The sequence below is a fragment of the Archocentrus centrarchus genome, chromosome 20 (genome assembly GCF_007364275.1).
Source record: "Archocentrus centrarchus isolate MPI-CPG fArcCen1 chromosome 20, fArcCen1, whole genome shotgun sequence".
NCBI classification, from domain to species: domain Eukaryota; kingdom Metazoa; phylum Chordata; class Actinopteri; order Cichliformes; family Cichlidae; genus Archocentrus; species Archocentrus centrarchus.
In genome coordinates this window covers 8,141,197-8,156,373 of record NC_044365.1, presented here as the reverse complement: position 1 = coordinate 8,156,373, position 15,177 = coordinate 8,141,197, and the positions used below count along the sequence as shown (strand labels likewise).

Here is a 15,177-nt window from a genome sequence, read left to right as displayed (position 1 = left end):
CTTTTCAAGATACTGTAACATTTTGAGATGAATTACTACAACTTACCGTTTCGAACAGGTAGTTTAGATTTGGTTTGACACAACACATTCAAGAAAGCAAACAAAAAGCCTAAAATCTAAATTTATGAAATGTATAAAAGGCTGTGTGAACACTCAAAGACCTTCTAAAACTCAAGTCTGGCCACTTTGGAGTACTTCTGGGCACTTATTGGGGCCATTATCTTGGAGCTAAATAATTATTAACTTCAATTCACCAGGATAAAAACAGTATGTACAGCATACACTCTAAGGTATTTGCTGATTTGCCACCAAAAAGTTTCAAAATGCTATTTTTGCCCGTTGAAGTCTTTTTGCTGTTGCAGAAATCTCACATAGATTTTAAGTCAGAACTCTCTGAGTGCCGTGTCTTTCCCTTTAAATGCCTCGGCCTGTTTTCACCACAACAATGATGACTTGGTTTCAATTTTCAAACATGAAAGAAGAGGATTCAAAATATCGAGCAGCTTAAATTTCTGGCTTGTTTGAGCATTTAGTTACAGTATTTAAGATGGATACTCACAACTCCAGAACCAGCACCATCTCTGAAGCCATCTCATAGACCTGGTGGAGGTTGACCACGCGGGGGCTGGCTCTGGCCAGCTCAAGTACTGCAATCTCATGGATGATCTCCATCCGGCAGTCCTGCCCTTTCCGTCTCTTCCTCATGAACTTTGCAGCGTACTCATGACCCGTGCACTTCTCCACACACTTTCTGACCACAGCAAACTTTCCCCTGAAAGACAGGACGGCCATCAGAACTGAATACACAGCTGCCACTGGCAGGTGAGAACATAACACTGAGACCACATGTGGATGATGAACCCATTTACTTATAGCAAAACACAAAATCACACTTTAACTTGTGATCAGTTAATTAACACAGTTATTACTTGGACTGCAAGAAGCTCCAAGATTCTTGCAGTCCAAGTGGAGAACTGGGTTGGAACATTCATATACACATTCACACAGCACTTTATTTAATGCCTTTCAAGCACTTGGTTGGTAATTTGAAGTTCAGTATCTTGCTCAGATCTCTAGTTCTGCTTGGACTTGCAGACCAGCAGAGATCTAACACTCAATCTTCAGATTAGAAAACAGCCTGCACTACCTCCACCTGAGCCACAGCCCCCCCTCTGTGGGTGGTACGTCAAAATAAATGTGTGTTAAGTTGATGTTTAACACAGGTTAAACATATTTTTGGAACTAGGCTGTGAATGTTGTTGGATATGCAGACTGGAAGGTGCTCTCATGTGTACACCAGCTAACCCAGAAGGACCTCTCCTGGGCAGCATGTCCATACATATCTGGTGATGGAGACTTACTGGCCAAAGAAAAACAGTAACAATGTAATACTTTCAGCTAACATGGATATTTACTTATTCACAAATTTAATATGGAGCAGCTAGTGAGGAGGTTGCTGGTTACAAAACCACTGATCCATTCTGAATTAATTGGTTGGGTCTTGTTGGCCACTGCATACTGTCTCAACAGAGAACACAGACAAAATATGAACAAATGACACTGATTCGGGGTTTCAGCTCCTTAAAATTAGACACACCGCATGATGTTTGCTTTGGCTTTGTGTCACCTAAAAGATCAGGTGGTAAGCTCCTCTACATCCAGTATTAAAGTGTAATATAAGTGCTCTACAGTGCAAGTATTTTTGCTTGAATATGTAAATTAAAGTGAATACAAGGTTGTGTACAGCAAGAGATTCTTGTATTCTGACACTCTTTTTAGCAAAGTTCAGCACAATCTGGTAGCAGATATTTTTGTCAGAAAAACTGACAACCTGCAGGTTATATCAGTTGTTGCTACTTGACAATAATGAGATTGTTAAAAGGTTCATTTTGATAACTTAGGGGCTGTCCCATTTTCAGCAGTGTAGAAGTATCAATTCCTGTGTCCAACTAACATCTGATCTAAAAAGCTATCCTGCAGCAGTGTGCTGTTAGCTCTTCTCCAATACCAAGTCATCTTTCAGTTAGATGCTTCATTTACGTCCCTTGTCTTGCCCTCTTTTTGCAGTTTAAAACTAAAATAATGCCAAATATTTGATTTTGTTTTCAATTCACAGGTGTGTGTGTGTGTGTGTGTGTGTGTGTGTGTGTGTGTGTGTGTGTGTGTGTGTGTGTGTGTGTGTGTGTGTGTGTGTGTGTGTGTGAGAGAGTGTGTGTGCTGCGGGACTGGGTTTAGAGCCATAAAAGCTACAAGAGATGTTTTTATCTTGGTTGAAGGTACAGCTGTAAAAAGAAGATGATCAGCAAACCACAACTTAGCGCAAGAAGAGAAGCTGTGAAATTAAAATAAAATGACAAAGACTTCTTAGACTTATACAGTGTCTGATGAGCACCCCCGGGCCTGAAGCAGTGGACCGAGCAGCTTCATTCTCAGCTGAACTCATGTGAGAGTCATGGGGCTGATGCTGTTGGGAGCTACAGATTTCAGCACTGATGTTTTCTGCTAGTGAGATGAAATGTCATAGTAAAAACGTGCTATACATCAATTATTAGTGCAACCAGCTTCTTCTTTTTCCATAGTCATTAGATCAGAAATTGCTTCAAGCTTGGAGCTGACAGAGGGTGTACTTTCTTTTTACCATGATTGGAAACTGTTCCAATTGTGGATGCTCATATTAAACATGGCTAAAGTTTCAAATAATAAGGTCAGTATATGTACAAGTGATACCACAGAAGTGACACTCAGCTGTTAACTCTTTTGTTTGGGCAGCCAATCAGAGGAAAGGTGGCTTAAATTAACATAAATAAAGATTATTTTGAAATCTGAATCATACAAAGCTACTCTAGTAGAGTCTAAAAATACAGAGCTTGACATTAACATATAAGTTCTACATTGTCATTTTGTGGATAACTTACATGTACCGTATTTTCCGGAGTATAAGTCGCACTTTTTTTCATAGTTTGGCTGGGGGTGCGACCTATACTCCGGAGCGACGTATATGTGACATTTATAACACATGAACCAAAATACTCCAGCCACTTGACATCTCCGTGAACTGCAGCTTTAAGGCAGTCTTGCGTAACCTGTGGGCGCAGTGGATGATGGATGGAGAGCACAGCTTAACAGCAACTGGGAGAATGCGCCACCCAAATTTCCTGGAAGTCATTGGATGGATCAAGAAAACATGGGCTTCAGTGACAAACCATCCTGTTGGGATTCAGAAAGGCTGGAATAATTGGAACTGCAGCTGACGACGAGTCTGACTAACGCGACACAGAAGAGGAAGCGGCGCTTCGTCTACGGAGTGTACGGAATTGTTTAGAAGTGACACCGAGGATGAAGAATTCAATGGATTGATGGTTTGGTTAACTTGTTAGTATGTTCTTTATGCTATGGTTATCTGAATAACTTAATGTTACGTTAACATACTGTAGCGATTCTCTTAGTTAGAGAGCGTGTTGATGTTGTGGGATTTCGGACTGTTCGGGAGGTTCGTGAAGGCAGCATGGAGAGAGAGAAAAAGACCGAGAGCTTGCCTGTGTGTGTGTTGCTGTTCCGCTGTTGTAGTTGTGGTTGGCGTGGCTGTGGCCTACAGCAGCCGTTTTTCTGTTAATAAAGACGACCTTTGTTGTGAATATCGCTGACTTTGGAAGTGTGTTTACAACGTAACAATACCGAACACGTGTTCGTTGTGCGTCATGTAGCTGAATGTGCTACGTTAGCATAACGTAGGTGTAACCGTGTTCGTCCTGTTCTTTAATCCATTATTATTTTAAATTGCCGTTCAAGATGGAATTTGTGCTCTGAGTCTCGGATTCTATCAACCCCCCCCCCCCCAAAAAAAGTGCGACTTATAGTCCAGTGCGACCTATATATGTTTTTTCTTCTTTATTATGCATTTTTTGGCTGGTGCGACCTATACTCCGGAGCGACGTATAGTCCGAAAAATACGGTAACTGTGCAATCTAATTAATTACTGCCATACACAGGATAATGTGAGGTTACTCTAAATCAGCCATCCATGACAGAGACATACACACAAGTTTAAATAACTTTCAGTGGTCAGAGAGACTAGAAAGGCACTATATAAATGCCAGTTAATATTACTTTATGCCTGTTATCTTGATAATATTGTGTTCATCTTGAAGCTGGTCTCATAACTCCTTTATAGCATACAGGCCCCTGCTTCACATGTGCTTTCATTAAGCTCTTTGAAAGATATATATTAGAAAGCAATTCAATGCCTTCCTGTTACAGGAAGCTTCCTCAGATCCTGTACTCAGAGGTTTTCTGTCAACCACACTGAGCAGTTATGGTATTTCCTTTTTATTTTGTCAACCCTTCATTTATTTAACTGTGGTCACACATGGATATTGCAGTAAACTGGATACTGGGACAATACTGGGCCTACTGATTGGCAGCTTACTAGAAACCTACTGTTTACTACTAGATTTTTGCTGACTTTTACTAACATGTTTTGGTCAGCAGTTCAGACAAAATTAACTACATAGGAAAAGAATATAGTTTTATATTTAAAATTAGAAGTTGTTGGGTTTGAGAGCAGGAGGATTAAAAAAAAAAAAAGATCATTCGTTTCTTCATTAGTTGGTATCAGAAAATACTACAGTACATTGGAAAGGTGCTGGCAGCACAGTTGTGATGGTTCAAAGACCGGTGGAAGCAGTGTGTTACAGTCTAGGAGTGGTCTTGCCTGAAGAAAAAAGGAAAAGCAGAGAGATGCCGTTTGGCCTGCTTTTCAGAAACCATGCTGGGCCACCGCAGCCTTTTCTAAAGCAGTGTCAGCACATTTCGAAAGCCAGCAGCTTCATTCACAGGCTACACCCTGAAAGAGACGGCCTTTGTGCATGTGTGCCTAACCATGTATATGTGCAAACACACACCAAGCCAGAAGTGATGGCATGGTCACAATTAATGGAAAAAACAAACAGTCTTTGGACATAATGGATGGATTTCCAGGGTGCTATCTAACAGTGGATTTACATTTACCAGCCTGTTCAGCTGCTCATTAATGCAAATACCTAATCAGCCAATCATGTGGCAGCAACTCAGTGCGATTAAGCATGCAGACATGACCAAGACAACTTGCTGAAGGTCAAATGAGAAGGGAGGAGAAAGGTGATTTAAGTGACTTAGATCATGGAATAGTTGTTGGTGCCAGATGTGAGTATTTCAGAAACTGCTAATGTACTTGTATCTTCCAGGGTTGTAGCTAGAAAATAATGACCATTTCTTGAATGACCAAGAAAGAGAAAATATCCAGTGAGCAGCAGCTCTCTGGGTGAAAATGCCTTGTTGAAGCAACACAAACCAGCTACTGGACTCAGGTCTTTGACAGTCACAGAGGAGCTCAAACCAAACACCTGGATTAGGTCCAATGTAGTTAATGAATGCTCAGTAATGACTGGACATGTGTCTGTATAAATAACTATGAATAGAGAAGGACTTACTAATAGAGCCCTGCCTTTAAATAAGCCTGCTTCAAGAGTGGGCAGCTGCAAATTTCAGTCGAGCAGAGACTTCTTTCCTGGTCAGTACCCTCTCAATCCATGGTGACATAAACTAATACTCAAATAACTTGCATGCTATATAAATAAAAATTTACCTACTTAATTTGTGTCTGTCAAACTACACTATCTTTGGCATTTTTCAACATCTATATGCCTAAAGATACAGTTTAAAATTGGTTCTTTGCTAAGTTATATGTCATGTGTAGATGCAACAGTAGTATCACTTAGGTTAGGCGCTTTTTTATGGTTGAATGATTCATAGGTCAATGTTAAGTGGCTTAACAAACAAAAAAACATTTCTTTGAAAATGATCGTACACAAGGACTTGACTGAAAAGACAAAAAAGAAAGAAAAAAAAAAATCAGCTAATGTCCAAAGAAAAACATTAAAAGGCCTTCAGAAAGCCGGGAGAACAATCGCTCACAGCCACTTTAAAGAGACAGTCTGGCTTCTTGGACCAAACCACAGAGAACTGAGGGGTGGCTCCAGACTTTTGCACAGTATCGTAAATAAAAGCTTTGGTTCAAGAAGGTTGATTCTGTTTATCTGTACATAAGAGGAGGTAACAGAGTTGATCATATTGACAATGGGTCTACACCCTGTTTATGTATCTTAGGTAAATCATACAGACCCTGGGTATAACCTGTGGTATTAGGCCTGATCAATAATGTCCTGTATGATCAATAATGTCCTTCAGGCAATCTATCACTTTTCCTGTAACCACAGCAGGGTGTCATTCCAGGGTCACATAAGGATTTCATCACTAAGCTGTAACTAAATTTCTCATGATAGTCTGACTGTGCACCTACCCTTGTCTACCAGAAGGATGGTGATGTTTTCATCCTTACCAAGTGACATAAATGCCTTCCTCACCTTGATGCTGATAATGGCTGCTTAGCATTGCTGAGGCAGGCTGAAACGTTCATCCGAATTGCTCCACTTCCTCATCCAAAATGATGTTAATTTGGATACCTGATTCAGTGGCTGTGATCACTTTCACTAGTGGGATTAGTCTCTGTGTGACAGCAAAGTTCATGCCTTTAGCATGCATGTTTTTCTGCTTAAGTGAGTTATTCTTTTCCTTTCTTCACCCACTTGACCACATCCTTGGCATGTGTCTTGCAACCGGTCACCCTCCTGGAAGTTCATAGTGTGCCGATGTTTCTGGTGCACAGCAAGGAGAGCAAACTTTTCCTGCTGTCTAGTCTTAGACTTTCGGTGCTGTGCTAGACGAGCCTTTTCAGTGAATCACCTTTATCGGATCTACTCTAAAATTACTTTGTCTCACCCGTTTAACAGCTGACTGTACCTTCTAGAGGATTTTGATAACCAGATGCTGTCTGTTCCAAACAATTTCAAAGATCAATAAAGTGTTACCAGTATTTCTGATCTCATCTCATCAATAATCTTTCATGCCACAAACATTTCCATCACCGTTTCTCTTCTTGTTTTTGCTTACTGTTTCAGAGACATCATGTTTAAAAATTGTCCAAATCATAGTATAATTCACATGCATTAAGTGTGTGCCCAACTTGGCATTCTGAGTCAAACCAAATGGAGCATTTGAACCATCTAGCCTTAAGCTGCCTTCTTGCCACAGTTGGGCCCATATCTTACATCTTGTCAGAAGCAGCTATAAAGTAAAAAAAAATAGGTCTTTATTGAACACCTTGTAACTCAATAATATTGCAGTACTACTCTGTAGCAATTTTTGCCCCCACCCCCTAAAAATTAACAACTTGCATGTACAAATTGAGGTTAGTGTGGAGCTTCTAAACATACTTTTTTAAACCCAGTTAGATCTTGAGTCAGTAACCTAAAAAGAAATAGTTTTGTGATCAGGCTTCAGAGTTTGAGACTCCAATCTCCCCTCCAGAGATAAACCACAAAGTGGAATAATATCCACACTTATGACTGTGTTTACAGCAAACCACTGAGCAGTGCCTTGGTGAGCATAAACGTGAACACACAACCTTTTGTCAGCTGATCTTCTACAGTGCTGTAGGCCGGAGTGGCTCTGCAGATTAATGTAAGCTTTCATGTTGTTCTGTAGCAGCTAATCTCAGTCACAATGTCAGGTCATGCAATGCAAAGTGACATGAGGACACAGAGCCTTTGTTGCGTGGCTAAGGTTGTAGCTTTATATGAGTGAGTGTTATAATCAAAGTCACTCTAGGACTTACCACTCAGCAGCTATCTTGGTAAAATCTCTAGGCAGTTATTTCAGGTCCAAGTCCCGGTCTAAAAGTGTCATATCTGCAATTTCAGTGATCACTGGTACCAGAACTTCACATTAAAAGGTGCTGGCAAATCTGGCATCTCATTTTAACCAAAGACCAGAAGTACAGAGTATGAAGTATACAAAAGATAAATGCGCAGTGTGTCCCGCAGAATTAGAGTGTGTTCACGGCCCGAGCATGTGTGTAGCAGCAAAAGGAAGTTCATCCAGTGACAAATGATACCATTTACACTTTCTAAGAATACATGACATTAATAAGTTTCTCATCCTATGAATCCTATCACACGAATATTGTTTAACAACAACAGAAGACGGCACGATTAGTGTATGGAGACCATTTTACATACATATCAGCCATCTAGCTTGTTGGCTATAAAATATTACACCCTGGTGGTAACGCAAGTTACTGCAACTTCAGCTGCGTGTCCATCTCACGACAGGCAAAATGTGACATCTACACAATTTCCTGGAGAGGACAGGTGGTTCTATTACACACTTTGAAAAGGTCACTCCATCACCACGCGGAGGTGACATTAATTCTGTCTTACTGCAAAGAGAAGCTTATTGGATATTCACTCTCAGTACACTTTCTCCGTTTGGACTCAATGAAGAGTTTGATGTAAGACCTTTTCTATAATGATCCTTTTTGGTCAGCTGCCACTTCTGGTGCAAATGGGCTATAGGGTTATGTGACCTCTGGGGATGGGACAATAATTTGTCCAATTTGATATAGACGTTCTTTACCCATAACAGGTGTGTGTATATATGTATATGAGACTGGACTGTGGGACTTTTTGAGTATATGTATTTGGTGTATATTGTTAATGGCCTGTATTGTATGTGACGAGCATTGTATTATGTATTTTTAATTGTATTTGAGGTATGCTACGCTGATGTGATGTTAGATAAATGGTCTTTCCTATGTGTTTTGTGACAGCCCAGTGTGGTACATCCTATATTAAGTTGTCTTTGTCCTATTTTTTATGCGGACATTGAATGGCACCTTTACCCAATTTTCGGGTGAAGGGAGGATACTTAAGCAGGTGTGTAGCATTTCTTAATTAAGTCTGAAGAAGGGCATTGCGGCCCGAAACGTTACTACTTTCTGAAATACCGATGGATTAAAATATTTCCAGGAGCTTGTTGGTGTGCGGACCTCCTCCTTTTTCACTGAGTTCTGTTCGGATCCAGCACCCAGTTTTATTTTTTTGTGGATGTGCGTGTTTCTCTTTAATTAAGTCTATTACACACTTTGCCATGATACCGGGTTGCTCTTTTGGTGGCAAAAAGACTTCCAGTTATAGCGGTCTGTGAATGTGGCCCTCCACTCTCAATTTTATTTATATAGCACCAATTCACAACAGTCACCTGAGGGTACTTTCTATTTTAAGGCAAAGACCTGCAATAGCAGAAAGAAACCCCAATAATCAAATGACCCCTTTGAACAAGCACTTGGCAGTGGTGAGGAGGAAAAACTCCCATTTCATGGGAAGAAACCTCTTGCAGAACCAGGCTCAGGGAGGACCAGTCATCTTCAGTGAAAAGCTGGGGTGTGAGGAAAGAGAGGAGAGCAGAGGGACACAGGACAAAAGGCAAACTATGGGAGAGAGAGAGAGACAGCGTTTAACAATAACTCATGATTAAATGCAGTCGTGTCTATAAACACACAGATAGTGAAAAGAAATGAGTGAACAAGAAACACTCAGAAGAAGCCCCTAAGCAGTTTAAGCCCACTGCAGCATAGCTAAAGATGGTCAGGGTCACATGATCCAGCCCTAAGCATAACTTTAAAATTGTGAGTGTCAGTCTCCCAAATGCAATGTGGGAGCTTGTAAAACAGGTTAGGGCCCAGTAGATGAAGGCTTTGCCTCCCATTCTTTTAAACAAATTCTAGGAACCAAAAGCAACCCTGCAGTCTGAGAGCGAAGATAAGCTGGGGCCTGATTAATCCACATTACTGTACTGAATTTAACAGGGAGTCAATGAAGAGAAGCTAATATAAGATTTGTTTTTTCTCTTTCTAGTCCCTGTCAGTACTCTAGCTGCAGCATTTTGGATCAGCTGAAGGCTTTTCAGGGAGCTTTTAGAGCAGCCTGATAACAATAAATGACAATTATCCACTCTAGACTAAATGCATTGCATACTGAGTAATGCAATAAATGCATTACTCAGTAATACATTTATTGCAGGATGTTTCTAATTTCTTTGATATTGCACAAATGAATGAAGGCAGTCCTACATATTTGTTTATGCTGCCACTTGTCGGGTCATTTGATATTTTTGAGTGCATTTATTAAGCCATTTTAAATTTTATTTTACTTGACATTGGAATACTTGTTTCATTATTACAAATATTAATATTATTATTATTACCTCTGCCAAGAAGGTTGTGTTTTTGGTAGCATTGTGTGCCTGTGTGTGTCTTTCTGTCTGTAACCGTGATAGCTCATTGATTCTGATTAAACGTTGTAGGGGTGCAGCATGGACTCATGTTAACAAGCAATTAAAATGTGCCTCACATCCACCAAGGTCTTCAAGGTCAACGTGTTGATTTATTGTTCAAAAATTGACAAACAGCTTCATAACTGAGAAACTATGATTATTACAAGTGTGGTGTGTACTGTCAACACATAGTAGGTACCATATTATGATTTAAAATGTCAAATGAAAATATGTATTCAGTTAGGTCAACACTTCTCAGTTTGAGGAAGAAAACCTGTGTTGGTGTGCCACCATATACATTTTATACATTACACACTACATACAAGCATCAATCAACACTAAAAATATTGTGTAGAAAGGGGTTAATTTGAACCATTTCTTATGGATTGACCATCATTTTTTGATAGAAACTAAAATAGGACATATTAATATATCTATTTGGGTTAAGTAGACTTGAGTGTATACACAGATTCTGGTGGTGTGATCACACCCTCTGACCCTACTGTGAGAACCATTTCTTTTAAATCTCCTGAGGGTACCCATACATTTTTTAATGTTTTTTAAATACCCATCCAGTGTTGATTAAGTGCCAATAAAGAAATCTGTGGGATATGTATGAAGATCTCCTTACAGCATCAAAATCAATGAATGGAGTGAATCCAGGTGGTGCTGCTGCAGAGCTGCATGAAGGTCCCACAATTTTTTATTTTTTATTTTTCTTTGTCAGTTGTATAGATAACTCATATGGGCTACTGTTCACAATTGTTAAAACTATGGGCTCTTCAATCAGATTCTAGATAATCAGGGGTAAAGGTGCTTTAGTGCTCAGGCCTCCCAAAAAGTGGGCATCGCCCGCTCAGCATGGACGGGATTAATCTGAAAACGAGGTGTAACATTTTATTTCCCAACCACCATCATCATATAATATAACCAGATTTGGAGATGGTGATTCCCCAAGTTATGCTGATTTCATGTTATCTCATCTGGAGCTGACTGTGTAAACCATGGCAGGTCCAAAAATTGTTTTAAGTATTTTAAAGTATTTATTCTTCACTGCAACTGATTACAGTGCCAGACTCTAATAATGTGAATCAAATATTTTCTAACATTCTTGATCATACTCTCGTACTACTAGACCTCTTAAAACACACAAGGTTAACCAAGCTTAACAATAGGATTTTGCTGGCTAAAGTAGTTTTTAATCTCTAAGACTGTACCAACACACACACGCATGCACACACACACGCATGCACACACACACACACACACACCACTGTTGTCAAAGAGCTGACAGAGGACTAATCCTCTCTAAGAACATGAAGAAAGTCAGTCTGCTGATGGTTAGTCCCGATAAAAGCATATTCTACTCAAACGTGGATTGGCTTTGGTCAGCTGTCAGTGGCATTTCCTCTAATATTTAAGCTTTTGGTCTGCTCTAAAGTTACACACACACACGCACGAATGCACACCCACACACCTGCCAGATTCCTGGCATACAGTGGATTTGACTTTCAAACAAAGCAATGTGTGTTATTCACCTGCTAATGTCTGAGCTGTACTTGATCACAATGATATAACAAAATCAGGTGAATCAGCATGAAATGTAATACCGGTTTTATTTAGTCCAAACACAATGTACCAAGTCAACTGTTTAAGCCTCATGAAATTAATAAGGTGACTGAATGGAACTAAATATAAAAGTCAGGCGCTTGAGTATTTCTATATATGGCACGCCCGAAATATGTGGCCACTTTTGTGTTAATCTTGGATATTTTTGGCAACTACAAGGATTTTGTGATGTATTATTTTGTAACGTGGACTGTAAAGTGGAAGAACACTACAGGTGGAACTGCTGATGTCAAGGTGCCCCAGCTGCTTCGGGGGTGGACTTCTGCTGCGACTCAGGTGCAAACTAGTAGGCAGGTCGTGCACTGTGTCTTCACTGCGCCTGAATGTTACTTGTATTTGCAGATTCAGCTGGAAGCACACATCTGTACACTAAGTGTGTAAGGGAATAAGACGGTAGCTGTAGCAGCCTGTCAGTGAGGTTAGCCTCTGCAGGCCGGGAGAAGCTAGGTCGTGGCAACATTGTGGTTGTGTTTTTAATGTGTTGATGTTTCAGTGCCGTAAGTACAATTAAGTTAAAAGGAGTACAAAGCTGCTTACGTCCATGTTATTGGATGTAAGAAAGCATATGAAAGTTGCATTTTATACAGAAGTATCACTGCACGAAAAGAGGGATTTTCATCCCCGTATACTGACACGGGTGCCACTAGTAAACAACAGCTTCTGACAGCTGATATCCAGAGTGATGATAACGGTCAGTGTTTAAGTACACTTGAGAATTTGATGCAAGTTGCACTATAGAGCTCAGGATCGTGACGCCACCAACATAGTGCATTATGGGACTGTTGTTCACATTAGTCCGAGTTGATAACAGAATATACAGAGGCAGACGCTGCTGTTGGGTTTGACAGTTAAACTGTGCACATTAGTAACTCATCAGAATGGTGAGTTGTTGTGTTGTAAAATGACAACTGCACATATGTGACCTGATCTGGCAAAATGAAGGGGCAGATAACAATCAGGAGAGATCACTTACATGTTTTGAGCGCTATTATCAGCTACCAGTGATATAATTAATATTGCTTTGCATATAGACTATGCATATGCATGCACAGTCTATATGCATGTGCAACTATTAAATACGATATAAAATAAACTATATACAAAGTGTCTTTGCAAGGCAAGAGATGCAAAAACGTGTGCATGTATTGCAAAGTCACGACTCAGTGGCTGATTGAGTCCCATGCACATGAAGCCGTTTATAATTTTTAACATGTTTAACGTGCAGGTGCTCACCACAAATGCTTTTTGATAAAATGTTGGGGAATATGAGCATTGATAGCTCCCCAAAATAAAGTGTTCATATGGATCAACCCCTCCAAAGAGCACTTCTTTGTCTTGTTTGTTTAGCTTCTCTCTGTAGCCCATCATGCTGCTGATCGTCTCACAGATCATTGAGGTGTTTCCCTTCTATTACCCACCGGCATCTGTCCCTGTTTTGGTTTTGCATGAACAACAACATGGCAATTACTACCCAGAATGCACTGCAATTCCCAAGCTCTATAGATTTATAGTAGCTCTTAATTGATTATGCAAAGGGTGACTCTGTACTTTCATTATAAAAGCCTGCATCAAATACAAGTAAAACAGTGGCGTTACTGACAGGCCTCAGGGGTCCAGGCCCACCCAGTGAAGTGACTGTGCCCCCCCTCACCTGAATTCTACTGAAACACTACTACAACTGTAGGTTACATTAACTGACACAGTTTGTTGATGAAAAACGTAAACACCTATATCACCATTAAATTATTGCAGTGTGAGCTCAATTTAATTATGCAGTTAACAGTACTTTAGTTCTTCTGCAGCAATCACGGTAACCAGGAGACTGAGGACAGTGAGTGGATGGGCCTGTGTAGGTCAAACTTTGGGACGTACCCCTCAGGTCATTCAGCAGCTGGTGCAGCTAGTTTTAAAGCTTGACCCTACTAGAAAATTGCAAAACAAATGGAAATGTGTTGGGATATTCTGCTCAGTCAGCTGTGCTAGTGTGTGCTGAGCTCATTGATCCACATCTGCACCCAGAAAATCTCTGTTTGTCTCTGCAATCTCACACTGATATTTCTGCACGTTTCAAACTGTGGCTACATTTCCCTCTGAGGGCACTCTGCTGTACTGTTGTAATTGTGCACAGTGTGTGTAAGTGCATTTTTTGCGACTTAAGCCAAATGCCCACCCCCCCAAAGCTGCTTGTTCATGAAGTTCATAAGGTCTGGCGTGGACCCTGCAGACTGCTTAGAGCACATTTTCATTGCATTACTTGCATATTTTTACTTCAATTACATTTTTAATGCAGGAATTTGACTTCTAATTTTACAGCATCTGTGCCTTCACATTTCTTCTACCACTGGTGCAGGAAACTATTTCTACAAGTGTTCCTAAGCTCTGTAAGATGTATGTTCACCCTGACTAGAAGTTAATTTAAACCACAAAGAACATTCCTGTCACAACGTAAAAGCTTCAATCAGTTTTGGGCAAAGTGACTTTTATGTATCCTTTATAATGTAATATAATATAATATAATATAATATAATATAATATAATATAATATAATATAATATATCATTTTCCAGGTAAAAAGTGCCATTGACATTAAATGTCATTTTCAAGACAGATCAGGCCCAGACAGAATATAACAAATATAACATCACAGTTCTATCAGTCCAAGAAGGACTAAACTGATTATAATTTAGATCCAATAACGCAGAGTCATTAAGATAGTTGTAAAACAGGTCATTTCTTTATTTTATATACAACCCTTCATAAATCCTGTTGCCTCAACATCAGAAATGACTTTTTGGCACAACTCAGGCGACAAACATCTCTAACATCTCAAGTTCATCTAAATTTGCATTCATGGCAACATTCAAGTGTGCAGTTTGTCTTACCTTCCGAGCTCTCTGCCGGGGATTACGGTGTAGTGGTCGGTGAAAGGTTCGTTGTTGATGGCGGTTCTGATTTCGGACAACAAGCCGCTGATGCCGCGGCTCTGGCTCGGTCCGTCCACGGCGCTGTGATGAAGGCGGCTTCGGCTTCTCGAGTCCCCGGCGCGCGGGCATTCGGGGATCATGTCGTCGGTTAATTGGTTAGTTTGTTAACGTTCGAGTAAATTCACTGATGCTCAGCACAGTTACATTAAACAACGCCGCTTACTCTGCTCCGATGGACAACAGAAAAAAACAAAACAAAAAAACAAGAAGAACATTCGGGCGACATAAAAAGTCACTTGTTCTCGGCGGCCTCTCAGTTCAGATCAGCACTCATCATATTCTCGTCAGTAACGCAGCTGCACAGCTCATTCTGATCAAGTTCACTCCACACACTGCTTACTGTCTGCGGTCCCTA

General features: G+C 40.3%; 1 protein-coding gene across 1 annotated transcript in view; it reads right to left on the bottom strand.

The window, feature by feature from the left end:
• The window catches only part of stk17a (serine/threonine kinase 17a), a 34,628-nt gene extending 19,451 nt beyond the window's left edge, over nucleotides 1–15,177 (bottom strand). The window contains exons 1-2 of the mRNA XM_030756756.1: nucleotides 14,721–15,177; nucleotides 560–772 (exon numbers count right to left, since the gene is read on the bottom strand). Coding sequence (XP_030612616.1) covers nucleotides 560–772; nucleotides 14,721–14,902 — 395 coding nt within the window. The 5' untranslated portion in view covers nucleotides 14,903–15,177. The remainder of the gene's footprint in view (nucleotides 1–559; nucleotides 773–14,720) is intronic.